This window comes from Phyllostomus discolor, chromosome 6, assembly GCF_004126475.2.
Source record: "Phyllostomus discolor isolate MPI-MPIP mPhyDis1 chromosome 6, mPhyDis1.pri.v3, whole genome shotgun sequence".
In the NCBI taxonomy this organism is placed as follows: domain Eukaryota; kingdom Metazoa; phylum Chordata; class Mammalia; order Chiroptera; family Phyllostomidae; genus Phyllostomus; species Phyllostomus discolor.
In genome coordinates this window covers 169,139,662-169,166,658 of record NC_040908.2, presented here as the reverse complement: position 1 = coordinate 169,166,658, position 26,997 = coordinate 169,139,662, and the positions used below count along the sequence as shown (strand labels likewise).

At 59.2% G+C, this 26,997-nt stretch overlaps 2 protein-coding genes across 2 annotated transcripts in view; both read right to left on the bottom strand.

The window, feature by feature from the left end:
- Nucleotides 1-5,017: 5,017 nt before the first annotated feature.
- LOC118501458 (tumor necrosis factor receptor superfamily member 1A-like) lies at nucleotides 5,018-18,411 on the bottom strand. The gene is made up of 10 exons (XM_036030030.1): nucleotides 18,370-18,411; nucleotides 16,077-16,158; nucleotides 14,662-14,787; nucleotides 12,384-12,501; nucleotides 10,902-10,978; nucleotides 9,079-9,198; nucleotides 7,995-8,020; nucleotides 6,879-7,145; nucleotides 6,127-6,169; nucleotides 5,018-5,325 (listed from the first exon to the last, which is right to left on the bottom strand). Exons 1-10 carry the CDS (start codon nucleotides 18,409-18,411, stop codon nucleotides 5,018-5,020), a joined length of 1,209 nt encoding a protein of 402 aa, XP_035885923.1.
- Nucleotides 18,412-24,597: 6,186 nt separating this feature from the next.
- Nucleotides 24,598-26,997, bottom strand: part of OSBPL5 (oxysterol binding protein like 5) — a 51,932-nt gene continuing 49,532 nt past the window's right edge. The window contains exon 23 of the transcript XR_004904056.1: nucleotides 24,598-24,615. The gene's annotated coding sequence lies outside the window, so the exon portion shown is untranslated. The remainder of the gene's footprint in view (nucleotides 24,616-26,997) is intronic.

Sequence of the window (26,997 nt, the reverse complement as noted above, 5' to 3'; positions counted from 1 at the left end):
AGTATAAAAACCTGCTTGTACCTGCAATAAACGGAACAGAGCATCACTGTCCTCTGAGGCATGTTGTCGTCTGTCTCCCATCGCCGACGCCTTCCCCACCTTCCAGGAACCCCTGGACCTAGCTGCGGCTGGACCGCGGCAGTTTCCCAGTTCTCTGAGTGCAGAGCCTTCTTGAGTGGACCCCTCAGAGATCGAGCCCCTCGTGTTCTGGAGGAGGGGGAGCAGGGGAGGAGGGTGAGCCTGGATTAAATTCCTTGTTGCAGGAACAGCACAGACCTGGGCTCTCTGAACCGCACGGACCCCTGTTGCAGAGTCAGATCGTGTCCCTCCTTCCCGGGCATCTCTGGGGCTTTGTCGCAGGCAGCGCCTCCTTGCAGCGCCCCCGGGGCCAGCGGAAATGCAGGCTCATTGGAATTACACGGCAGCGAGCACACTGTCGCTCACTCTCCATCTTCTGTGGTCCTGCACCCTCTCCCCTTACCTTCGTGTCCATGGGGGGTTGTTTAAAAACCCCTTTTTTATCAATCAATGAGTAAATCTATTTCCAAATAGTATAAAAATAAAATAAATAAAATAAAAACCCCTTTCTTGTCATTTTAGGGTGGACAACTAGCAGGCACCAGAGACTTTTTAAAAAAAAAGATGTTATTTATTTTCAGACAGAGGGGAACGAAGGAGAGAAACATCAATGTGTGGTTGCCTCTTGCGTGTCCCACACTAGGGAACCTGGCCCGCAACCCAGGCACGTGCCCTGACCGGGAACGGAACCCGTGCCCAACCCACTGAGCCACCAGCCAGGGCCAGATTTTTCCCTTAACAAGGTACCTGAAAACTTTGTTCATGTATTTTCATATTCTTGGCTAATGCACTTCTCAGTAGCTCCACGGAATTTCACAATTGGACGAGCAATCATTCATCTAGTCACCACGATTTTCCATACATTGGATTTTTCTCCTTTCTCACGATCACGAAGGTCCATGTGATGACGTCCTCGTGCCTCTGACTGTGCTCTGAGGACACGACGTGACCCTTAAATATGGCGGCCGGCGTGGAGGGCGGGTGTCAGTCTGTGCTTCGGACCCGCAGGGACCTCGGCCACCCATCCTCCCCGGGGAAGGCTGGGAGGAGAGCCCGAGGAGAACGGCTCCCTCCGGCCGTCGTGAACTCCCTTCCGGTCTGTCCCCACAAACAAACAGGAGTGAGAAACTTTCCAGGGCGGGGTGTGGGGGGCTGGGGGTGGGGGGGCTTTCTCAGACGTTCCCGGCAGTAACCCCGCTGCTACTGGTGTTTAGAGACGCTGCAGCCCCAAAGCGGGTCTGCCGGGCAGTGTACGTGCCGGGGCCTGGCACACGACGGAACTGCACGTGTTTCCCATGTGATGGGTTTGCACACGTGTGTTCACCCGAGGTACTACTGCCACAGGGGGTCATGAACATAATTGTGACATCTGAACATTACCTTTTCCTTTCCTCTTTTTCAAAGTAAGAACGCTTTACATGAAATCTACCTTAACAACATTTAAAAGAAATTATTTTGAGAGAGGGAGAGAGGCAGAGAAACATCAATGTGAGGTCGCCTTTGCACGCCCTCTACTGGGGAGCTGGGATGTGCCCTGACTGGGAATCCAACCAGCGACCCTTGCGTTCCCAGGCCGGCACTCAGTCCACTGAGCCACACCAGCCAGGGCCGAGCGACATTTTACGTGCACAACAGCACGTTGTTAACTATACGTACTACCTCCTAGGTTGCCCGAGTCTCTTCATGCTGAACTCTACACACTCTGGACAGGGGGCCGACGTCACTGAGGAGCCGGAGGTGGCGGCTGTGTCCGTAAAATTGGGAGAGTCAATGCCCAGCTCCCTCGGCCCCGTTCCGTCTCTATCGGTGTGAGCTCACACGAGTGTGCATCATCCGTTCACCCTCCGTGTGCCCCACAACTGCTCCCCGAGAGCCTAGGAAGGGCCGCACTCTGTCCTGGGAGCAAGGTCTGGAACCCGAGAGAGCCAGGCCCGGCCCCGGGTGCAGGGGGCGCACCGTTGGATCAGAGAGGGTGGGAGCGGGGAACCCCACCGCTTCCGCAGCCCCGTTTTCCTGTGCCAACCTCGGCCCCGCTCCCCACCCCCGACGACGCCCGGTTCCGCGGAAACCCAAGTACCCCTCCTGCTCGGCCTGTCCCCGAAGTCCAGCCGGGGACAGCAGGGCAAGGCCGGGCTGGGGACACGCAGGGCCACCTCGGGTGTGGGGCACGGCCCAAGGGGGGACTGACACCGGGCGACGGGTGGCCTGGCCAGTCCGGGCCCCTGCTCAGTCCGTCCCCAAGGGTGTGACGAGCTCAGGTACAGCCCCCTGGGGTCCCGGGTCTCCTCTCCTCCCAGTCGGCAGGAGTCGCCCCGAGTCTCGGCCCCGCCGGGTCCGGAAACCGGCCCCTGGAGACCCGGGTCTCCACACACGTGGCCCGGGGCCCAGCCCCCTCACCCACACCCAGCCGGGGTCCATCGCGGGGCGCCCCACAGAGCGCACTCACCGTGCTCCCGCGAGAAACGAGCCAGCGCGGGAATTCCGGACCCGCACCCGCGGCCACGGATTCCTAGAATCTACAGCGACCGCGGGCCGGGAAGGACAGGCAGCCCCGCCCCTGCGCGCCTCTGCACGCCCCTCCGTGCCCTTCAGCGTACCCGCGCTAGGCCCCTAGTTAGCCTACTGGACTTGCCTGGTCGCTAGGCAACTGCGGAGGACTAGGAAGCCGTTGTCCCTCTGCATGCTGGGAGTTGTAGTCTTTAAATGGCAGTGGCCTGTGCCCCGGGGCAACGTCCCCAGGACCACATTTGGTGGGGGAGGTAGGACAGTCACGAGTTGAGGCCCCACAGCGGCGAGGTGCAGAGGTCTCAGTGCCGCCGTGGAGAGCAGGCGTCAGGGACAGGTCATTTCGTGCATGCGTGTTGAAGTCAGCATTGCCGACGACCAGTTCCAAGCAGGATTAGAGGAAGGGACTGGGGATGGACGGGGCGTGCATTCCAGCCAGAGTGGACTGTCCTGCGAATGACCCTAGGTGAAGGCAAGCTGCTGACAAACTCAGCGTGACCACATCGAACGCAGCGCCAACAGGTTTGGGCTTGGGGCGTGGGCTGGGGCTGCCAGTTCCCCTAAATGAATGAGGAATGCCAGAGACCCTCCCCGGGGTGGGGTAAGGGTGGGTGGCGGGGAGGGTGGAGGCCAGATCTGTGCTCCCACCCCCAGTCCAGCTGCAGTGGAGGAGACTGGACTAGGGGAGGCCGGAGGGGAGCCAGAGTGGACGGAATGTGAGTCAGTGACAGGCAGCAGCGTGGAGGGAGGCGGGGCCTAGGGGGCTGACACACAGGTCTGGGAGGGACAGAGGACCCTCACACCCTGGGGTGGGAGGGACGAGGGAGGAGACGCCTGTGGGGATGACGCCCAAGGGTCTGGACGGGAAACGCTGGCTGGAGTGGCGTGGACTTCGCCGAGGGACTGTGTGGGAGCTGAAGGTGGTCGGCGCCCCACGGGAGTGCGGGGCCCTGGGTGAGCCCCTCCAAGGACGGGCGCTGTTCGGGGTGAGTGAGGAGGGGGCAGGGCGGGCGAGTTCTCAGGGGAGGGCTGGACAAACGGTGCTCTCATTCCCAGGGACACCACAACCCCGACAAGAGGCCACTCCAGCCTCTGGTCCCCATTTTGGGGCCCTGCACCCACAAACCACACCCTTGGCTCCCCTGACTCTCTGTGCACCATGTCACCTTCCAGGACAACACACCCAAAGTTGTCCCCGCAACAGGAATGACAGAAACATGATTCAGAATATAAATTTTACTGGATGAAAAAAATTTCTACAAACACGTGAAAACACTATGTAAGAGGAACTTTACCACATAAATAAAACTGTAAAAGCACGTATGCTTAAACGTGTAGAGAACTGTACTAAGACCTGTACAGCTGGCATGCGACAGTAACTGTCCCCATGTCCCACCCCAGCTAACCTAGTGACACCTGGGAGTGGCCGCTGGTTTGCCTTCCATGGACTGACTTAAGTGTCACCCTGGTATGGCACTCCCGACGGAAGGCATGGCACATCGCAGTGCCTGGGAGACCAAGGAGTGAGCTGCTGGGGTCACACACAGGACAAGCTGATGTGGACACTGGTCCGCAGTGTCTGTTCGTTGTGGACCAGACGAGACAAATTCACATGGACCACCGAGTCCTGTGCAGGAAAAGGGACGGCACGGCCACTCTCTCAAGAGGACAGCGCCCCGACCCTTGCCTTGACAGGCTTTTATTGGCTTTCCAATAGCATACGTCAACAAAATTTTCATTCACTATCCTTAGGTTTGCTTTAGGTTATCACTTTTTACAGATAGTAATGGAAAGGATGTTACTGAGTACTTCTTACAGATTAACAAGAAAAAAATGTTGCAAATGCAAGGGAAAGATAAAAGTAACAGGTGTGGTTACACTTAGCACAGACTTGAGGAAGTTGCTTTAAAGATAAGCAGTAAGCATTCGCTGCCCCAACTCAGGGTGAGGGAGCTTCAGCAAGAGCAAGTCGCAGAGCAGCCCGGGTACAAGGGGGCCTGGTTTCCCGTGCGGAACCGATCCGAGGGGTTGGCGCCTGCGTGTCACCACTCGCCTACCGGCTTTCCCACGGGGCTGAGCTACATCTGCCATTCCACGCGGACAGGTTCCCTGTAACCAGCCAGCCCTGATGGCCTCTGTGTCCACAAGGAGACCACGGCATGTGGGCCCACCGAGCACAGCCAGTGGGTCCCCTCTGAGCAGCTCAGGGCCCCCGGAGTCCCCTGAGGGGCAGCCTGTAGGCCACATGGGCTGCAGGCAGAGGGGCCCCCGGCTTGCATGGACCTCCCCATTGGAAGCTTCCCGTAGAAGGTACTTGGACACGGAAGGGGCTCCGTCCCATCTGGGATCTGTGAAGGCACCCACGGGAAGGGACCTGGGGAAGGCCAGGACCCAGGATGCTGCTAAGTTGCAGCCGTTGCCGAAAAAGCTGAGTCTAGTTTGGAGGCTCTGCATCCTTACTACCTAAGATATCTTCTGTAACTAACTTGTTTATAATATTCTCCAGACACTCCCGCAGCTGCATCTTACAGAGGACCGCCATGAGTCTGAAGGGGGACGCAGTGCGCCCCAGCTTGCTCTGCCAGCGCAGCAGCATCCTGTGGTGCTGCTCTGCCAGGTTCCCCGGGTTCTCGTGCTCACAGATGACAATGTCGTTCTCCTCCAGTCCCGCGAGCCTCATGAACATCCTCCAGCTAGTTTTGGGAACCTCCTGCCCGAATTCAAAGTAGATCCTGTTCGTGGCTGAAAAGAGAAAATCACGGAGGGAGACTTGGCCTCATCCCCGGAAGGCAGGCGTGGTGTGTGCTGTGAGTGACCCAGCTGGCCCCGGGGCCAGAGTCGGGAGGCCCTGGGCACCCAGGTTGCCCTCGTAGAAGGGATGAGGCAGGAGGACAGGACAGCGCGGTAGGACACGACCTGGCCGGGGTCCTGACAGGCCTGACGCTCATTCACACGGAGCCAGTGAGCCTGGCAGAAGGGCCGGCGGGGCCCGACGGGGGGAAGCCCCGGGGTGAGGTGTCCACTGAGGCGGCCCCCTCCTGTCCAGCGGGACCAGAGCGGCTGTGCGGGCAGCAGGGACGAGGTCTGTAACCTCGCTGGGCTCCTGACTGTCTGACCTTTGGATCTGCCTCATGGGTGGTCTCCCTGAGCTGTCAGAGGAGAGAGTACAAGCAGCACGCGGTCTGTCGCTGGTGCTGCAGGAAACCCTCACCCCCGTCCCACTGACAGCAGTGCCGCAGCCCCCGGGGCCTCACCAGGCCTGGGTCACCCAGGCCTTCTTACCGGCCACTCATGTTCCTGCTCAAACACGTGGATGCGCAGTAACGCAGGGCCGCCTGCGTGTGTCCTCACGGCCAGAACTGACACTGGACAGAGGCCCGTGTGCCCTCATGTCTGCAGTGACTGTCAGACCGAGAGTCTGATGCCCACGGGACGTCCCTGAGCTGCCTGTGGGCCCAGGGGCCCACTTCCCAGAAGGGAGGATGTTGGGTCGTGACGTCACACCTCAACAGTCAATATGAGGGAAGACTTTGGGGGACTTACCCTCAGGGGACCCATCCTTCAAAACATACTTTTGTTCATATTGCTGCGGAGAGAAGAGAATAAAACTGTTTCAGAAGGAGACCCTGGGGCAGTTTCTTGGCTGAATCCCGTGGAAACAGAGTCACAGAGTTCGAGTGGGAGAGGCAGGCGGGGGCAGCGGGGCCTCCACACGCTGTCCAGTCAGTGTCTGGGGACGGGCCTGGCCTCTCAGAAGGGGCAGAGAGCTCACAGCCCACCCGCCCTCCGGGTCACACTCCCCAGGACACGGCCTGGGCCGGGGAAACACTGGGCAGGGCGGGACTGGAAAAGGTGCAGGAAGTCATCTGGGGGTGGCCTGTCCGGCTGTGGACAGTACTAAGGGAGAGGACACCTATCCACGGGAGGCCCGGTGAGAAAACACTTTTCCAGTTCAGGGACACGCAGCATGCACCGGGTGCCCGACAGGCTCCGCACTCCTCTGGGCACTGCACGCACTGCCCGCCCTGCCCTCACGAAGGTCTTCCACCCAGGGCCACGCAGGTAACTCTGCTCATCTTCTCAACTCCTACTCAGGTGCCATGCCCTCGTCACAGCCCCACGACAGAAAGACGACACAGTTAGTTTGTGCCGGACACGGCGCTGCGGTCACCCGGGGAAACTCAGACAGGAAGTTAGGGGACGCAGGGCAGCACTGCGCACACCCTGCACGCACACGGCACGTGTGCCCCACACGCAGGCGTCCCCGCCGTCACAGCCGCCCAGACGCCGCTCACCTGCTCCAGGGCGTGGAGGGGGACTGCTGCCTCAGTCTGGTCCGGGCCCCCGGGGGCTGCGGGAGCCTGTGCCTGCGGCGCCTGCTCCTGGGAGGCCTCGCTCCTTGTGGGCACCACCTCCTGCAGCTGGACCCTGGCCTTAGGGTCCTCAGAGGGCACCATGGGTAAGCCCTGGTGTTCCAGCAGCGGTACGCTGTCCACGCCGGTGGCTGGCTGGCCGTGCTCCGCATCCTGGGGCAGCAGACTCACCCTGCGCTGGGTGTCTCCCTGTGACTGAGGAAAGCGGTGACTTTTGGTGGCAGGGGCCTGCAGCGCAGCCCTCCCCAACCACTTCTGGGATAAATGCCACCTCGCCTGGCAGCTCAGCTGCGGCCGTGCAGTAACAGAGGAAAGTACTTTGTGGGGTCAGGTGCAGGGTGGCCCCCCCAACTCTGCAGGGAGGCCGAGACAGGTGGGCTATGTGTGAACCCAGCAAGACAGGTCTGCATCCGGACCCCTGGGACCTGGGAATGTGGCCTGGTTGGACACGGGTCTTTGCAGACGAGGGAGCCGTACTGGACGAGAGTGGGCCCTACGTCCAGTGCCCACTGAGAGTCATCAGGAGACAGACCCACGGGGAAGAGGCCGGTGAGGACAGAGGACGGTGCTGACTGATGGGTGCTCACACCAAGGAGCACCCAGGACAGCTGACCACGCGAGAGGAGGTGAGCGCAGGGGCGGGCGGGACCTGCCCCCAGGGCCTTGGAGGAAGCTGGGGCCCTCCTACCCCCAACCTAACACCTGAATCAGACTCGTGGCCTCCACATCCGGGACATGGTCAGTTCTGTGTCTCTCAGCCCCGAGCTGGGGAGGACGTTTCGCAGCCCCGGGAAGCCGTACAAGCCCCATGCCCTCTGCGCCCCACTGTGCACCCCGACATCTAGGCCAGCAGAGTGGGGTCTTCCCCAGCACGGCTGCTCCGGGCTGTAGTGTGGAGAGCGGATGCCGCCCAAAAGGCTGAGCTGCGCACTCTTGGCTGCGGGGCCAGGGACCTGCTTCTGCCTCGTGGCCACCCTGGTGTCCCCTGTGCCCTCAAGACCTGAAGCTGCCACTGGGAACCCCCCGGGCAGTACTTACGGGGCCACCTGAGTCCCTGGACTCGTCTGAAATCAAAGAGAAGAGAAAGAAATAAACACACAAGCATGCATCACGTGTGGCGGCGTCGCTCAGCCTTGAGCCCCACGCAGGACGGTGGTCCCCGCAGATGGAGATGGAGCCCAGGTACCGCCACCTGTGCCGACACGGGGCAGGGCACAGGGCAACAGCGCACCACATGGGCACTGGTGGCGATGCTGCTGTGAACCAAGGCACTACATGGCAGTTGTGCAGAAACATGGGCAACTCAGTTCTGGATGGCACGTACAACCCCCTCGGTGACCGCCCCCCGAGCTCCGGGATGTGCGCCCCTGCACTGTGCTGCTCCCACGTGCGAGATGTGCTGACTCTGTTTCTAGCCGCCTTCGGGGGCGGCAGCCCGGATTACAGTTGCAGCCGCCACAGGCACGCACTCGCCACAGGCACGCGCTCGCCACACTGCTGACTGGGTCACTCCCCTCCAGCCTGATCTCACCGGGCTGGCTCAGTCCCGTGATGTGCAGTGGGGCAGCCCAGGAGCAGCAGGCTTCGCCCCACCACCCAGGTGTGCGGCAGGCCTGCCCCTCAGGTGCACGTGCACCCTGTGATGTCTGTTCCACACGAAATCGCCCAGGGACGCCTGTCTCGGAGCCTGTCCCTGCTGTCGTGTGGCATGTGACTATAAGTGACCTTCCCTGGACGAGAACTCATGTGAGGCCAAGGCCTGGGAATCACAGCAAAGAAATTTGTACTCACGTTTCAACCAACGGACCACCATGTGGGGAAGCTGCACACCTGTGAACACAGGGGGCCTGAGTATCTGAGGGGTGCCCGCCTGCCCCAGGGCCCAGGCGGGAACAGCATGGTCAGCCCGCTCCCCGCCGAGGGCACCCGAGGCCCCCCTCCACCCGCTGCCTGGGGACTCTGGTCTGTAGCCCCTCGCCTGGTTGGGGACATGTAGCGCCCGGCACAGGGGGCCGTGTTAGAACGTGAGTGCAGGCACATTTACAGTGAAGACACCAGGGCGTGAGCTGGGCCCAGGCCCTGCAGCAGCTCCTGACGTGGTGGCAGGACAGCCCCACCTCACCTCGTCTTCTGCAGCAGGCGACGGCGACGGCAACGGCAACGGTGATGATGGCGACAATGGCGATGGTCACCACCACTGTCCAAATGTGGGAGGAGCCGGCACGGGATCTGGGTGGGTCCCCTGGAAGGGGCAGAGAGCGCCGCAGCCCGGTGAGTGCGTCCCCTCGCCTGAGGGCCGTGCCACAGAAGGCCAGTGCCCGATCCTGGACAAGGGACGGCTTCCTGCCTCCAGGCCCCAAACGCTCTTCCAGGGGCCCTAGCGGGTGACTGTCTTCCCAGAGGGGCGCAAAGGTCCTGGGGTCCCAGGAAGGGGTCCGGTCTGCGCAGTCACTTACTCCCGGGCCAGCAGGAGAAAAAGCCTGGAGGCCGAGAGGACAGCCCGTCCTGGCCGGAGCAAAGCCTGCCCAAGGTGGCCCAAGGGACAGAGCAGCGTCCACCCTGGAGAAAGGCCTGTGGGCAGCACTCGGGGGACCTGCTTTCCCCCGGGTGACACTGCAGCACCAACAGGGAGCAAGAGACACAGACACAGGGGCGGTTCAGACCCTTTGGAGCTGCAGACGCTCGGCCCCCGCTGGGACGGAGGACACAGACGGCTCCCTGACCCGACGCCACTGCTACTCTGACGGCCTTTCTCACCTCTCTGGTTAGCCCGATTTCTGCTTTTCACGGCATTAAAGTGTTCTCTAGTGTCTGTGCGGTTTCGAGTCAATTTTTAATGGAAACTGTCAGGGTCATTCTGACGGTTTCCAGAATGGAAACCCCATGTGCTCGAGCAGTCCTGACGGGGCTGAGAAGAATGGGCACGGGGCATAGGCCCCAGGACGGTGGACCGTCCCCGACGCACACGGGCACGGGGCTCCTGGCCAGGTGACAGCGATGCGGGAAGGCTTGCTGCTGCTCACGCAGTGCCAGGGCCCTGGCGTGTGTGGGAGAACCTCCCTGAACCATGACCCCTGCCTCGCCCCGCGAAAACGCAACTTCAGGCGCACTGGCAAAGGAAAGGTGAAAGCTTCCGGCCAGTCACCTGACTGCCCTCTCAGATGAGCGCTGCTTCCGCACGGGGGCTCAGACAGTGCCGACCACAGAGGACAACGGGGACAGACTGGCCACCTTCCTCTGAAGGACCTCTGGTGTGGAGACTGAGCACAAAGGCGCCTGCCCACGGCAGGGGCGGGGCTAGAGCAGAGGGCCTGAGTCCTGTGTCTGCACAGTTGCCCGTGTTGGTGACTCATGATGGACACTAGAAACCGCACGATGGAAACCCCGAGCTGACGGGCACACGGGCTGCAGCCCTGCCCGGGCCCCACGCAGGAGCCAGCCTCCTTGGGCAGCATGCCTGCCAGCCCGCGGCAGGGGCCTGGGCAAGCCCCAGAGGGATGTCTGAGTGCCTGTGGCGGGGCGGGGGGGGCGTGCGGCGTGCTCGAGTTGCGCGCGTCGAGGGGATGATGTGACAGAGGACAGGGGCCGAGTGCAGGAACAGAGAAGCCACAGCCTCCTGGGAGCAACAGCGAGCCCTGGAGTGTGAGGCAGGACGGCGGCAGTGGGCGACCGCGTCTCCCCGGAGGCAGAGCCTCGACTCGGGCAACGAGGGCGGGGAAGCCACAGCTAGTCCCCAGGGCTTTGTTTGCTTGCTGTAGCAGGGGGCTTTGTAGCCGGCCCACTGCCCAGCTTTGTAAATAACGTTTCACACAGCCAAGCACCCGTGCGCCCGCTGTCCGCAGCTGGTGACTCCAGTGGCAGAGCCGAGTACCGAGCACGGCCCACGAGGCCAAACCACTCACCTGTCTGCCCACCCAGAGCAGACAGGTGGCATCGGGTTCTTACCTGGCTCTGGATTTCCCTCGGTGGCACAGATGGTGTCCCGTGTAGCATTACATGTCTCCAGAGTGGGGCCATCACACCTGGGAGGAAAGAGTGAAGAAACCCAAGTGTCACTTCCGTGCCCGGCCCCACTCTGGTCCCAGGATGGCCCCCAGCTCCGAGCCACCCATGCCTGGCACTTCCCAGGTTATCTGGCCCACAGCAGTTCCGGGAGAGTGGAGCCTGGGGAAGAGCGCCCCCCTCTGCCTGCTCCTGAAGAGGGTGTGTGTGGCTCTCGGACGGGGCCTTCTGTAGCCGCCTCTACCAAGAGGGAGGTCAACCTCGAGATGAAACCCATGGAGACGGGGACAGCAAGCGAGGCGAGAGGAGCCAGAGCCCTGATCTAATCAGACCTGCAGGCCGCCCTGATTTTGGATTTGTCAGGTACGAGTGTGGACAGTTCAAGGAGGCCAGAGCTGCACAGAGAAGCCCTCCAACAGGCCTCACAAAAGAGAGCTATTTTGCAAAAGGCGTTACCACTGTAACATCCCCCAGAAGGCGCCCCCCAAATCCCTACCCACCCAGAAAGTGAGAAGGAAACTGCGTTCGGCAAAGCGGACTTTGTGGGTGAAGTCACATGAGGGGAGGTCATACCGGATCGGGCAGGCCTTCCTTGGCGACCGTCCCACAGGAGGGAAATCTGTGCGCAGAGAGGAGGGGGACAGAGACGCCGACAGGTGCAGAAGGTGTTGTGCAGACAGGAGGAAAGGTCGCAGCAGTGCGCCTACAAGCCAAGGAGCGCCGGCCACTACCCAAAGCCGCACAGGTAGGAAGCATGGTCCCCAGAGCGTTCCCAGGGGGCGTGGCCGTGTGACATCTGGATGTGGGACTTCTGGTCTCCAGAACTGTGAAAGGACCCGTTTCTGTGTTGTTTAAAGCCAGCCTTACTACCTGATACTTTGTGACAGATGAGCCTGGGACAGAGGCAGTGACGGGGGTCATTCAGCTGTCCCAGGGAATGTTACTCACTACTCCTCTCCATGCCCAGGGCTCCCTTCCTCCAGAACTTTCTATGGCTCCCATCTGTTCTCCCTCAGGGCCTCTGCTCCACAGTCCTGCCTACGATGGCCCCCGATGCCCTCTAGCCCTCAGGGAACCTTCACTGTCAATCAGCTGCGACTGTCCCCAGCACTTGGGGGGGGGGGTTGAGGCCTCTGGCTCTGTGTGCAGACTGGCAGACCGCCATGGGCTCGGTCACCGGGGAAGGAAGGGGTCCCCGACTTGGGAGGGACTGAGCACTGAGCACGGGCCCAGGGTGGCCACAGGAGGAAATAGCCAGGCCATTTGTTTGACTTAATCCTCAGAGCCCAGACGTGGCAGGTGGTACCACTTCACAGGTGGGGAAATGGGGGGTGGGGGTGGGATGCGCAGCTCCCCGAGTGGACACAGCAGACGAGCAGTGGGCGGGGCTCAGGGGCGCGGCGCAGGCCGAGTGGGGGCCGGCACCTGGAGCAGCGGTGGCAGGCCTCCGTGCAGTCCTCAGAGTCGCAGTAGTAGCTCCCGGTCTTGCACTGGCACCGCCGGTTGCTGTCCCGGGTGCAGTCCGAGACCAGCTCCTGATCTCCTGGGCAGAAGGATGGGAGTCAGTCACCAGTGCTGGGGCTGGGGCCCTGTGCCCTCCCACGCCTGCCACCTCCGGCCTCTCAGTCTCGGGCACCGGACCTGCTCCCTCCCTCCGTTCTCACATTCACAGAGGACCGGGAACTAGCAGACCGTTCCTGCAGTCGGGGCGTCTGTGCAGGGGCTGGAGCCCGCTCCACAGAAGCACCCTCCAGGTGCTCCTTCCCAAAGGAGCACTATCGTCTGTCCCCAAAGGAAAGGTGAGCGTCACTGCGTGCTCCTGCCAGGAACCCACTCGGGAGGACAGAGCACGGACAGCCCCTCCCACTGTCACCTGCTGGCAGAGCGCTGCGATCACACAGAGGGCGCCCTGGGCGCTGCAGCCTCCCTGAGGCAGACCCCTTTATGGAGGGCGGCAGGGTTCAAAACCGCCGGCCCAGCAGCCCAGTCTTCCCTGCTCACCCACTGAAACAGTATGAACTACATATGAGCTAGAAATAAAAGTCACGTGGGACCACACCCACTGGAGACCAAACGGTCACCCACACGCAGAAATCCCCAGATCCCACAGTCCTGGGTCGGCATTTGGGGTTTTTGCCCACCAACCCCGTGTTGAGCGTGGACCGGACGGATGTGCTGTGCACACCGCTCTGGGGCGCACTCCCGTGTGGGGGTGCAGTCTTGCTGGGGGGCAGAGTGCGAGGTCACACCGTGCTTTATACCCACTTCTCTGCCCACGCTCACGGGGTGGCTTCTGGTGATGCCACTGCACACCGCCCCCTGCTCACAGCACATACGGGGAAGAGGGACCCAGGTCAGGCCCAAGCCGCCTGTCAAAGAGCCGTCCCTGATGCTGCACCCCTCACCCCCTGGTCTGAGTCCTCAATGCCCCACGAGCCATGACCCATGGCATGAACTCCTGGGACGGGCCTGTCATGGGACACAATAGGGCACAGGTCTTCCCGCACCAGGGTGTCTGAATGCCCACCGATCCTCTGTGCTTCGCCCCTAGGATGCCCGCCCTGCTCCACGAAAACCTGTTTATGCCTGTTCAGGAGCGGCTGACAGGAACCCCCGTGCGTCCCGGGTCTAATTCCACGTGTTGTCCACATCGTAACAATGCTCTCCACGTCACGGGTTAACCTGTCACCTTTGGGCGCGCCTTTGAGACGGGAGTTTGTCAACTTGAACACAGACACACTGTCCACCTCACTCTGGCCGTTGGCCTTTTTATACCTGACACGCAGTGCTTCCCACGGCCCTGTGCCCACGGGCACCCTTCTCTTTCCTGCTTAAGTTCTCCTTGCCACGTGCGGCCCTGATGCGCCCACAAGTGTCTTGTGGGTGGTGACATGGGGCACCCTCTGTCGGGCCCCGGGATGTTTCCTGGGGGGACAGGCAGCGACCCGCCCCTGCAGCGTCCGAGGGTCCGGCTGTGCGGGGCACGCTCACCAGGCCACGCTCCCGTGGCCCATCTGCGGGGCGCCCTGCCCCCGGCCCGTGGCTGCGCCGTGCACCCCAGTGGGACAGCGAGCCGGGCTCCGCTCCCTGCCTGCTCTGCTGCACAGACCCAACATGCGGGAGGGCCGAGAGCCAGCCGGGCTCCGTGCCCGTCAGCGTGTCCAGGTTCACGAACACCCTGCAGGGGCTTCTGAACGTGAGAAACTTGTGTGGGGGAGCACCGCACGGGCTGACCGGTGCCCCCAGGGCCCCCGACCTCTCCGTGGACAACTGTTTCTTGAAAACGAGACTCTTCTTCCTTAGCTTCCTGCCACGGTGCTCCGCACACTGGGATGGCCTTAAATGTTTGTTCACGTAAGCACTTCGCACATCCTTTGCTAGATTCATCGAGAAGTGCCTTATCTTTGTTCTTGCTCAGGCAAATAGTGCCTTTTTTCTAAAGTTACATTTTTTAAAATGCTCCGCTGCTGGCATGCAGAGCCTGGGGTGAACTTGTGTGCGTTCCTCTCTCGGACAGCCAATCCCAGGGCCTCAGGGGGACCCTTTCACCAGACACGCGTCATCCTGGCAGACACGCGTCCTGGCCTCCTCGTCACCCTGGTCACCTGTGACACCTGCCCTTGGGGTGATTCCTACCAGCTGGCTGGATGTGAGGTGGGCTGCAGAAACCAAGGGGCCCCCGTGCCTCACCGCACCCACTCACTTTCCCGGCACTCGGCACACGGCAGGCACGCAGTCTCCCGGTTGCGGTGTGCCATGTAGGAGCCAGGCTCGCAGGGGCTGCACTCAGTGCCTCGGTCCACGTCACAGACTCTGCTGACGTAGAAGCCTGGGGGAGGAGTGGGACAGAGGTGAGGTGGGGCCCAGGGCACAGACGGCACCTGGTCCCTGAGGCCTCTGCTTGAGGAGATGCCACAGCACCTGGCGGCCTGTCCCCAGCACAGCACCAACCCTTAGCTCCTGGTTCCTTGCAACCTTCTGTACTAATAACCTGGATCCATGTGTCCCAGGGGCTGGGGACCTGACTCACCCTTGGCTCTTCTCAAGACACGGCAGCTCCGGGAAGAGGGGTGCTGAGGGTGCACACTGGAGCCCACACCTCCCCCGGGGCTGCTCTGCAGCATCCGGACCCGTGCGCAGGGCAGCCCAGGTCATCCAGAAACAGGTGTCCGCGCCGGCGAAGATTGCCCGGGGCTGTAAGCACCTGCACCCTGCGCACACGCACTCTGTGCGCACACTGAGAGCTCACGTGGTTTCACATTGGACCGTTCACGTCTGTTCATTCCTACATGTGGTGTGTGCAGGTGCGTGTGCACTCAGGTGTGCGGGTGAGTGAGCAGGTGTGTTTGTGCACATGTGTGGGCTATATCTACAGGTTGTGAACGGTCTGGGAGTTGGGGTGGGGGAGGGTAGAGGGAAGGTCAGTGAACAGGGCCTTAGCCGGGAGCCCCGTGAAGCCTCCGGCTTGTGGCTGAATGGAGCTGTGTGTGAAGGTGGGGGAGGGTCAGAGGCAACGGTGCAGCTGTGGGGCTGGCCCGTCAAAGAGGAGACCCTGGGAGGCAGGGGCCCAGACCACGTGCACACACCTGTCCGAGTGCATACACAGGGGTGCTGATGTGGGGGCCACCGGCCTGACCAGGTCCCCCAGAGGGCCCAGGTGCCTGGTGGGGACCGGCCCAGAGGGCTGTGGTTGGAGGGTGGGCCCAGCAGGCCCTTGGGGCCGGTGGCTCCAGCTGCTTTATGGGAAGTTCAGGCTTCTTCACAAAGGGAGAAGCCTGTGTAGAGCTGCCGGCTGGGGGGTGGGGGTGGGGGGGCTTCCCGGCCTCAGGAGTCTGCACCAGCGCCTGAAGGGGCTGGGCTCCTGCAGGCGTGTCCGTGGGCACACCCTGCCCAGGCCCACACCCTACACCCGTCTTCCAGGCGTGGTGAATGTGCCTCACCCACCTCAAAGGAAGCACAGCTGCTCTCTGTACCGGGGGAGCTAGAAGACGGTGCTGGGTCAGGGGTGGGGGGGGTACCTGCCAGGGAGAGGCCCACCCACAGCTCTGATCCAGGGGCTAAGCACCCCTGTCCCCTGGGTCAGGCAGCCGAGGTTCGGGGGGGCGTCCTGACACTCACCAGCCGGGCAGTAGTCGCAGCAGAGGCCGTGCAGCTCATACCGGTCAGATCCACACGGGCTCTCACGGGGCCCCACGAGCACCTGCAGTGACGAAGGGCAACTGGCTTTATCCACAGAGGCCTCTGCTCCCCACAGACGCCTGTGTCCTCCGCATGGACACGTGTGAGTGGGAGTGGACAGCCACGGGCCCACCAGTGCGCCCCTCACTTGGGGGCTCTGGTGGGCTCATGGCCAGGACGGTGTCCTGCGCATCAATGGCGGCCAGCTGTTGTGAACGACACTTTATGGGGACGGGGAGGGAGGCCAAGGTGTGCACCTGGGGGCAGGGGCAGGCGGCAGGCAGGCTTGTGTTCTGTCTTCATTTAAAATACTTCTATTTCCATCATGCTTCTTTTTTTTTTTTTGCATGAATTTTTCATTTAAATATATTGCATCAAAATATTTTTATTTTATTGAATTTATTGTGGTGATGCTGGTTAATAAATTTATATTGGTTTCTGGTATACAGTTCTAAGTACTGCTTCATAATGTTATTTCTCTTGTTTGCTGAGTTCTCGGGGTGCCCCTGTAACTTTTACACCAGACGTGAGCACCCAATGCACCTCCTGCAGCCCCTCCCTTGCAGATGACCAAGGGACCCTCACCTTCCCACCCACCGCCAACCTCGCCCTGCCTTCCCTCCCAGGGGCTCACCCAGCGGGGTCTCCCTCCTGGCCCAGAAGCCCCTGCTCTCCACATGCCCCCAGTCCTTTTGCCAGCCCCTGTGGCTGAACGGTCCCTGCCGGTCCCTGCCCTCCTGTCCTAGGACGGCGCTGAAGGCTTGCCCACCCACCCCCAGTGCCCTGTGGGAATCACAGCCCCCTGGCACGTGCGGAGCCCTGGGAGGCCCCGCTGAGGAAGAGGAAGCGGAGGACAGAAGTGACCGACATCGTGCCACCTCCGCCAGCCAGCCCTCCCCCACGGAGTGGAGGGATGTGGGAAGCCAGGGAGAGTCACTGGCCGCCACGGCCCACTATGACAAGGCTCAGGACGGGGGACCTGAGAACCCCAGGCCCAGTGTGACGGACAGGACAGAGGCATGTGACCCGTGCTCCTTGTCCGGCGGGCTGCTGGGCCCACGCCAGCTCGGCTCACTACCGACAGGCGCCTGCATGCTGCCGCCACAGGGCTGAGGCCGCTGCTGCTGGGGGACAGTGCTGTGCTGGGGGCAGACAGGGTTCCCAGGGCCCCCCTGCAAGGTCAGAGGGGAGAGACCTGCCTGGAGCCGGGCCTGGCTCTGAGAACTGAAACCACCTCCGGTGACGGGAGGCGGAGACGCGGTGTCCGTGCGGGACACCCTCTCCGCGCAGCAGCCAGCTTCCCTTCGTCCACACCCACAGGTCGTCAGGACCCACACCCACAGCGTGAAGGTTCGATTTCCGGTCAGGGCCCTGGCCTGGGGTTGCCGGCCGGTCCTCCGGCAGGGGCGAGAGTCCCACTGTCCTTTTCCTCCCTCCCTGGGCCTGTCTCTCAAAACAACAACAAAAACAAAAACAAAAACAAACTAAACCCACCGATCACCTCCTGTGACCACGTAATTGTGGAAACGGTGACACCAGGCCCAGAGTAGCGGCAGGCAACCGTTTCTGAGCCAAAGCTAATTAAAAAACGGCTGAGTTGATTTTTAGAGAATAAAAGGCCGTTCTTATTAAAATAAAAATCTCCGCCGCATCCGCGCGGCCCGTGTGGGTTTGGTCGTGGAATTCCTCCCCCTCCCCCGGAAACCAACACGCGCCAGCACCCCAGGTCCTGCCCGCAGCACGGGCAGGGAGTCCGCCCGCCGCGCCCACGGAGGCCTGGGCGGAAGGTGGGCAGTCTCCATCCCCCGCGGAAAACCGGGGAGCCACCTCGGGCCGCCCCGCGCCCGCGCGACCTGCACCGGGGCGCGCACCCCGCGCAGTCGGGCGATGCAGCCCGGAGCCGGGCGCCCGCGGCCCTTGACTCCACGGGGGGGGGGGGCGGGCCTCAACTCCGTCCCGGGGCCCGGACGCCGGAAACCCGGCCTCGAGCGAAGCTGGCCCGAGCTCGCCTCCTGTCCGTCCCCACGGCCCCCGCCCGCGGAGAAACCGGCCCCTGGCGCGCCGAAAAGGCGGAGGACCGCTGCCCCGTTCCCGCTCGTCCCGGCGGCCGGGACCCGGCAGGAGTGCAAACGTGGGGATCGGGACCCCCGCCCCGGGCCGGGAGTCTCCTCAGGCTTCACCGGGGTCGCCCCCGGGCCTCCCGCGCCGCCCCTGGGGCCACAAACCTACTCACCGCCGCCGCGAGCAGCGGGACGAGCAGCCGCCACCACCACATCGCGGAAAATGGCGACGCGCACGGCGACGCGCCCGTGGCCTGACGTGGCGGGGCGGGGCCTGACGGGCGTCGAGGGGGGGCGGGCCCCCCGGCCCCCCCTCCCCTCTCCTCCTCTCCCCTCCCCCCATCTTCGCCTCCCCCCTCTCCCCGTCTCCCTTCTCCCCTCAACTCCCTCTCCTTCTCCTCCTCTCCCCTCCTCTCCCCACTCCTCCCCCCTCCTCCTCTCCATTCTCTCCTCCCCATCTCCTCCCCTCCCCTGCCCCCTGCCCCCCCCCTCCCCCGTGCCCCCGGCTCCAGCGGCCAGCACCTGGTCTACAAGGAACACACGGCAGCGAATGCTTGCGCGGGCCGCCATCCCTTTAGTCGGGACGGTGGTGACAAGTGTCTAAAACTGCCCTCGGCCGGCCACGGGGCTCCGCGGGTTGGATTCCCGGGCAGCGCCCGCGCCCAGAGCGGGTTCCTTGCGAGGCGAGCCGGGCGCATTCCAGAGACAAGCAGTGGGTGCTTCCCTCCCCCCCTCTCCACCTCTCTCTATCTCCCTTTCTGAAACAATGAAAAAAAGTCCTCGGGTGAGGATAAAAAAAAGAAGAAAAAAGCTTTTCTAATTATATTTTATTGATTATGCTCTTGCCCTTTTCCTGATTTTTCCGCCTTTGTCCCCTAAGAAATTGTCTTTACAGACGAAGGTGATGAGGCAGCGCTGGCCACTTAATCAACAGGCGCTGACCACCCCACACTCCTGGGGGCCAGAAGTCCGAGTGCTGGGTGTGGGCAAGTGGGCCCTGTGGGCCCTGTACAAGGTCGGGCGCAGGCCTCTGTCCTGCTGCTGGGGCTGCCCACACACCTTGGCCTTCTTGGAGAGCAGACACTTCACCCTGTTACCAAACAACAAGGGGCAAAAGGGCAATATACTATTACCGAAAGGAACCCCCCCAGGTTCGTTATGTCTGCCACCTTAGAGGAAAGACATCTCTCAATGCCAGAGATTTGTGACAACGAAAGGAAATGTTTATTTAATGCTATATAAACTTTAAGTAGTGACCTAATGTCTTCATCAAAATCCCAAAGTCCCTTAAAACACCCACAAACACACACAGTCCTTCCTTCCCCCTTTGCCCAGTCTGGGGTACCGTATCTCAGGAAAAGAAATAGAAGTCCATGGCTCAGGCAGCCCCCGGTTCTTCCCAGTAATCTGTCTCGGCTGGTAGGCCTCCCACCCTCCCTGACACCATCAGCTGTGTCACCAGGACCTCTGCTAAAGCCGGGTGGTGGTTCCCCCTTCTAAAGCTGTGGGGGTCCCTACTCTGGCAAAGCTGCATGGTTCTCCCTGCACAATGGCTGTGGGAGCCCCCACTCAGCCAAAACCATGTGGTTCTCCCTTCAGTGACTACTGCATTTGGGTTTAAATCCTCGTGCCAATCTTCCTCTGCAGCCCCATTTCCGACTCCTCCCACAATCGGTTATACCTGCCAGCACTCTCATATCTTTCCAGCTTTACTGGGCTGCCATCCTGAGTCTGGGCAGGCGTGGCCCCATGTCACGGAGCCAATCTTCTCCAAGCTCCCACACAGGCACTGTAACTCGGGGGACTTGCCCCCCAGTTACATCTTGGTGGGGAAGTTACTTCCATCCCCCGGCTCAGAGTATGGCCACAGCTATTTAACATATCTATGTAACCAGTAAAGCTTATAGATATGTTAAATGACCACACCAGAGATCAGCTGCAAAGCTGTTGCTATGCAAAACAGCTCTCAATGGCCCTTCTCCATGTGTCCCTTCTCCCAACCCACACCTGTTGGGGGTGGTGAGGACATCCTAATATTTCCTGGACACCTTGAGTTCTGGACCCCATTCCAAATCCTGATTTGGGGTCCCCCCTCTTGGCTGCTCCCTGTTACAATCCCTCCTTTCAGATATACACCCACTTTATAATCTTATAAAGGTCAATGGACAAAGGTCTCATCTTCTTGTAACTGCTTCTGGCTGGACATGGACATCATCTTACCTACCCTTGGGTCAGGGGTGCCCTGAAATGGGGGGTGTGTGCACCATGGAAGGAGTCCTTTCCATAAGGGGAAGGACCTTATAGAATCCCGGTCAGTAGGCTGTCACCAGGCTTGGTGTCCAAAGGCTGGCAATACTGGACCATTGGCATTCTGGCCATATTCTGGAGGTGACAGATTTGGGAAGAATTGGAAGGAACAATGAAATCATAATCACTAAATGACAAAGGCAGGGACTTAATGACTTATCTGGAGGAAGGTGTACAAGGCATGCTACACCTATCCAAAACCCTTGTGGCCCACTATACTTCACTTGGGCTGAGGGGATACATTAGGATTTCTCTCCTTTCAGATATCTGGCCCCTTTCTGTCCAAGCCATCAAGACACAAAAGGGAAAATCAGTTCTAAAGTAAAGCCCACAGATCGCCCGAACCCTTCACCAACCCAACCACATAGGTTCAGCCAAGCTGTTGAGTCTCAGGGGCTGATGATGAGGATGGGCTCCTTAAGTGAGGCCTATATTGCAACCAACCACTCAGGTAATGAGGTCCTAGGCATATGCCCTCTGAAAACAGAAGAACACACAGGTTAATTCACATAACAGTCCCCAAACCAGTGTCAGTGCCTGTGAGACTGTCTTTTGGGAAGACATTCAGTTGTGAGGCCCTTCCTGCAATGATATTTAGCAATGGCAATTTGACAGGCCCTCCATACCTGTAAATTGTACATCTTTGGTGATATTACAAACCCAGTTTCAACTTTCAAATGAAAACAAACTTTCAAGACAGTTAGCTGCACCATTCTGATGTCCAATACTGAGTATTGTGATTTTCCTTGAACCACAATTTTTCTCCTTAAGATCACCCTCACTGTTATTAAAGGGACTACTTTGAGTTCCTGCTTTTAATTTTGACTTTTTGTTTGCATAAACACACCAAGAGCAGCCTGGATCACTTATGATCTTGAAGTCTGCTTTGCTGGAACTCACACAGGGAACCTTTAGATTGACTTTTCAGTCCGCCCCTCAGGGCACAGAAGCAGAGCCACACATCCGCCATCTGGCTTTGCCTGTACCAGTTGTTTCACTCACATCCTTGAGGCTTCCATTGTGGCCACAGGTTCCTTTTTGGCCATCTTTCAGGAAAGCAACCTTCGTTCCTTCCCTGCAAAGACTGCCATGAACTGCACAACCAACCAAAGTACCAGGCTTTTCTCCTGGGCTTACGCTAGCCTCGCAAGTCAATCACAGTTCCCCAGGGCTTTCTGGTAACGACCAGAACCCATACATGCCTCCTTCAGGCATGGCATTCCAATCAAAATCTCAGTTAACAAAACCACTATTAGCAACTTGTCTTATTGGTTTTATGCAAAGAAACCTTATGTCATCACTCACTCCTTCAGAATGCCAAATTCTGGAGGGATCAGGTAGGGAGAAAAATACACAGGGTGAAGGAAAATCCTTTTCCTTCTGATATCCACCAGGCTTCTCAAAACTTTCCTACAGAGTGTGAAGTTTCAACCTTCCCTGGAATCTTCAATTGTCTCTTCAGAGAAGATACAGAGCAAAATCCAAAACACAGAGTTCCAGAATAATACACAGGTAAAGGCATTCTCTTGCCCCAATGTGTCCATCGGTGCCTCCCAGAGACATGCTCCTTCAGGCCTGGCCTCTTGGCAGATACATGCCCCTTTGCCTCTGGCTCAAGCACTCATCAGCCCCAAATGACCCTCCCTGGGTCCCGAATGGCAGAGGCATGCTCCCTAACCAGTTACAGCAACCTTTCCTAGGTCTTACAATGACCTTAAACAGGTCCTCAAATACAGGTTTATGATCAGAAACAAAACCAATGTTAGAAATTTACTCCTGTCCCATGAAACCAGAAAACAAGTAGTTGAGGTTTCCTTTACTCTAGGTTTAAAACTTTCACATCCTTTATACATAATTTTACTCATTCAGATTTAACCAATCTCTTTTAATCCTGGTTCCTTTTCCACACTGGGAAGGACTATACTGAAAGTCAGTATGTGGCAGCTAAAAGTCCCTAGCACCACAGGTACCTTCCACTAAAAGTCCCTAGATTCGCAGGGACATCTTGCAGCTTTCTGAAGCTTAGACCTTGCAAACAACGTATGTATCAGATGGTCACCCTTGGACCTGAGTTGGTGACCTTCAGAACCAGAGTCGTCCCCATCAGAACCAGTCACACAGAGAACCTGACTGATGCAGTGCCCACACAGCAGCAGCATACAGCCCATAATCTGAAGAGAACCCTTAGCCCACCACCTTGTCCAGTTCCAAGATGGCAGCGCCCAAGCATGCCAGGTCATCCAAGATGGTGGTGCCCATGCACGCCGGGTTGTCCAAAGTGGTGATGCCCAGCTATGCCCTGTCCTCCATGGTGGGGCACTCACGTGGCTTGCTGTCCAATCCCCACCATACATGCAGGCTTGGCTTACAGAGCCCAGGGGTTTGCTTCCTCCCCAAACCCGAGTGCAGGTTCCCTTGGTGCCCTCTGGGCTCCCCGAAACTGTGAGTGAGCAGACAGGGGCAACCTGGGAGCAGCACGCTAACCAAACCACTAACCACAACTCTGTTGTTCCAAAACGGTGTTCAGAAACCAGTTTTCAACCAAACCATTTCCACGGTTCTGCTCCCTCCCCGTTTCATTTCCTTTCCACCTTTCTGGGCGTGATAGGCGGCCGATGCCCTCAGGAGGAGCGCAGAGAGATTCTCGAGACGGGGAAAACTCCAAAGTCTCAGTCTCTCGCACCCGAGGGGGTTGGTCTGCCACGAACAATTATCGTCCCTTCATGGTTGCCAAAAACTGTTAAAGAACAACAAGGGGGGCCAAGAGGGGCCGATATACTATTATCTGAAAGGAACCCCCCCAGGTTCGTTATGTCCGCCGTCTATAGGAAAGACGTCTCTCAATGCCAGAGATTTGTGAAAAGGAAATGTTTATTTAATGCTATATAAACTTTAAGTAGTGACCTAATGTCTTCATCAAAATCCCAAAATCCCTTAAAACACCCACAAACACACACAGTCCTTCCTTCCCCCTTTGCCCAGTCTGGGGTACTGCATCTCAGGAAAAGAAATAGAAGCCCATGGCTCAGGCAGCCCCCGGTTCTTCCCAGTAATCCATCTGGGCTGGTAGGCCTCCCTCGGTTCCCGGCACCATCAGCTGTGTCACCGGGATCTCTGCTAAAGCCGGGTGGCAGTTCCCCCTTCCAAAGCTGCAGGGGTCCCCACTCTGCCAAAACTGTGTGGTTCTACCCCTAATGGCTGCCGTGTCTCCGTTTAAATCCCCACGCCAATCTTCCTCTGCAGCCCCATTTTCGACTCCTCCCACAATCGGCTACACTTGCCAGCACTCCCATATTCTTCTAGCTTTACTGGGCTGCCATCGTGGGTCTGGGTAGGCATGGCCCCATGTCATGGAGCCAATCTTCTCTAAGCTCCCACGCAGGCGCTATAACTCCAGGGACCTGCCCCCCAGTTACATCTTGGTGGGGAAGTTACTTCCATCCCCCTGGCTCAGAGCAAGGCCACAGCTATTTAACATATCTATGTAACCGGTAAAGCTTATAGGTATGTTAAATGACCACACCAGAGGTCAGCTGCAAAGCTGTTGCTATGCAAAACAGCTCTCAATGGCCCTGCTCCATGTGTCCCTTCTCCCAACCCACACCTGTTGGGGGTGGTGAGGACATCCTAATATTTCCTGGACACCTTGAGTTCTGGACCCCATTCTAAATCCCGATTTGGGGTCCCCCCCTTGGCTGCACTCTGTTACAGCCCCACATCTCACTTCATCTCCCTGTCCGTGCCTGAATGTCCCCTGGTCCTAAGAACACCAGCCACATTGGACTAGTGACACCCTAGTCCTCTATGACCTCATCATTTCCCCCTAATAGAATGTTCATTTATTCCCTTCAAGAATGTAGTAACTGCCCCAGCTGGTGTGGCTCAGTGGATTGAGTGCTGGCCACGGGTTGGATTCCCAGGCAAGGCATGTGCCTGGGTTGGATTCCCAGGCCATGGGTTGGATTCCCAGGCAAGGCATGTGCCTAGGTTGTGGGCCAGGTCCCTGGTTGGTGGTGTGTGAAAGGCAACTGATGGATCAATGTTTCTCTGACCCATCGGGGTCACCTGCAAACCAAAACTCCAGTGGTTTGATTCCTGGTCAGGGCACATGCCTGGGTGGAATATTGATGTTTCCCTTTCTTTCTCCCTCCCCTCTCTCTAGAAATAAAATCTTTAAAAAACAAAAAGTGTGTAATAACAATCTAAACAAGACCTGATGTCACTTGTAGGACAGAATTACTTTCCAATTTTTTATCTTTAATGCTATTAAAGTTCATCCTTATTTTTCTAACCCTGTTTTTTTCTAAAGTTTTACTTATTTATTTTAGAGAAGGAAAGGAAGAGAGGGAGAGAGACAACAATGTGTGGTTGCCTCTTGAGTACCCTTCACTCAGGGCCTGGCCCCCAACCCAGGCACGTGCCCTGACTGGTAACCGAACCGGTGACCCTTTGGTTCACAGCCTGGTGCTCAATCCACTGAGCCACACCAGCGAAGGCTCTCTTTCCATGTTTTTGGAGATTTTCCAATTTTTCATGTATCAGAGCGGCAATTTCTTCTGCATCTCTGGCGTCAGTTGCCTCTCCCCACGTTTCCCTTTGCTCTTTCCTAGCAATGAAACGTGACCGCTGCACCGGCCAGGACCAGCCCCTCGGCCCGTCTGTGTGCCACCCTGACGGGCCGCTCTTCCTTCCACCTTCCAAGCCGAGCACCTGGAGCCTGGAGCACAGCCTTGACAAGGCCCCCACCGAGCTGTCGGCCCCATTGCGTTGTCCCCATCCTGCTTTCAAAAGAGATTTGATTTGTATACGTCTAGAGACAGGGGAAGGGAGGGAGAAAGACAAGGAGAGAAACATCCATCGGTTGCCTCTACTGGGCACCCTGACCCGAGATCGAACCCGCAACCCAGGCACGTGCCCTGACCGGCAGTCGAACTGCCGACCCTTCCCTTCGTGGAATGATGCCCAACCAGCTGAGCCACACCGGCCGGGGCTCTGTAAACCCTTTCCACGCCAGTCTACATTTCCATAAAACGTGTCCATTTCACCTCGGTTTCCAAGTTCATGGGCACACAGTTGTTTGCGATGTGTCCTGGGATTTTAACCATCTCTGCCGTCTGGAGCTCCCTTCCGAGTTGCTGGTGGGCCCTGTGCTTTGATAAGCAGCTGCAGAGGCTCTTTAAAATTTAAATTAAATTAAATTTTCCCTGGCTGGTGTGACGCAGTGGGGTGAGTGCCAGCCAGTGAACAAAAGGGTCACCGGTTCGGGTCCCCAGCCGCAGGCGTGTGAGGAAACTACACATTGATGTTTCTCTCCCTCTCTTTCTCTCTCCCATGCCCTCTAAAAAGAAATAAAAGTCTTTTTAAAAATAACTTAAATATTTATTCAAGCCCAGTGAACCCCCAGGAGGCTTTCCTAGTAGCTGTGTTTCTTCTTTCAGCAGGGTCCACAGACCCCTGCACTGGGCTGAAGAGTGCCCCCCAAACGCACGTCCACGGAAACCTCCGAGTGTGGCCGTATTTGGAATTAGGGCCTTTGCAGGTGTCATCTGGGGGAGCTGAGGTCACTTTGCAGTAGCTTGGGCTCTAAGCTCACACGACTGCGACCTCGGACGCAGAGGACAGCCACACCGAGCAGCGGCCGCGGAGGCCTGTGGCAGGATGGTCCCGGAGCCTCTGGAGAGAGCGCAGCTCTGTGGCCCCGTCATCTCGGCGTCCTGGGCTCCAGGCTGTGAGAGAACACACGGCTACAGCCGTTCTTCCAAGTGGCCTCAGGAAGCCCACTGCCCTCCCTTGTCCCCCCACCCCCACAGGGGACGCTCCAGGAGGACGCCATGGGTGACACGTGCCCTGTTGTGGCAGGAGGTCAGGTGCCACCAGGCTCTGGGCTGGGCGCTGCTGCTCCCCAGGGGTGGGCGGGGCCGGCGCAGGTGGCCTCCCCTGTGCAGGGTCCCCACCTGACCCCGAGGTGCCACCCCTCCGCAGGGGGTTGCATTGACGACTAAAAGGACAGTGAAAGAGGCCTGGACAGTGTGGCTGGAAGGACAGCGTGGCCACTGCTGTTCTTTTTCAGACTCACTCACAAACACCCCACCTGCGCCAGGTCGTGACATTTCCTCAGCGAGCCTGGTAACGCGGGGTCAGGTGGCGGTGGGCAGTGCAGGGCCCAGGCTCTCCACCTGCTGCAGCCTGCGGGCCCCCCCTCTCCCGCCAGGCTCTCTGGGAGGCTTGGGGTGTGGCGGGGCCTCTGACCTTGCCAAGTCCAAGCTGCCTGCAGACGGGCTGTGGTCTGTCGTGGGGCCCGGAGGGTCGGCCTCTCGGGTCCCATGCGATGGCCCGCAGCACGCTGGGCTCTCAGGAGCCTGAAAACACAAGCAGGGATCCTCAGGGGGCTCAGTGCAGGGGTCGCCCCTAAGGACAGGGGCCCAGGACCCCAGGTTCAGGGGGCCGGCTCTGGTCTCAGCTCTGCCCTCACTGCTGGCTCCCCTGGCCTCAGT